Here is a 368-nt window from a genome sequence, read left to right as displayed (position 1 = left end):
ACTCGTCTCTCTTGTTTTGCAGCTCATCCAGCACAAGGCCGATGTCAACGCCGTCAATGAACACGGGAACTCCTCCCTCCACTACGCCTGCTTCTGGGGGCAGGATGAGGTCGCAGAGGTGCGTCGTCGGGTGTACCGTTGCTGTGTCTGCAGGGGGAGGAGGGGGATGGGGAGTCGTATACTATGAGGGGAATTTAGCAGAAATTGGAGCAGGCAGAATATGGAGCAGTTGCCCTTGGCAACCAATCAGCATCCACCTTTCATTTTCAAACCTTAACCGTACAAACTGAAGAGAGATGCTGATTGGTTGCCACGGGCAACTGCTCCAGATTCCCTCTGCTCCGGTTTTGGTAAATTCCCCCCCCATG

At 54.1% G+C, this 368-nt stretch overlaps 1 protein-coding gene across 1 annotated transcript in view; it reads left to right on the top strand.

Moving 5' to 3' along the window:
* Nucleotides 1-16: 16 nt before the first annotated feature.
* The window catches only part of ILK (integrin linked kinase), a gene marked incomplete at its 5' end in the record, with an annotated part of 12,152 nt that continues 11,800 nt past the window's right edge, over nt 17-368 (top strand). Inside the window, one exon of the mRNA XM_018571820.1 lies at nt 17-130. Within this exon, the coding sequence (XP_018427322.1) occupies nt 17-130 (114 nt within the window). The remainder of the gene's footprint in view (nt 131-368) is intronic.

This window comes from Nanorana parkeri, unplaced genomic scaffold (assembly GCF_000935625.1).
Source record: "Nanorana parkeri isolate BGI_ZX_2015 unplaced genomic scaffold, ASM93562v1 scaffold1846, whole genome shotgun sequence".
In the NCBI taxonomy this organism is placed as follows: domain Eukaryota; kingdom Metazoa; phylum Chordata; class Amphibia; order Anura; family Dicroglossidae; genus Nanorana; species Nanorana parkeri.
The sequence above is the reverse complement of the archived record's forward strand: the minus strand, read 5'-3'. Positions and strand labels throughout refer to the sequence as shown.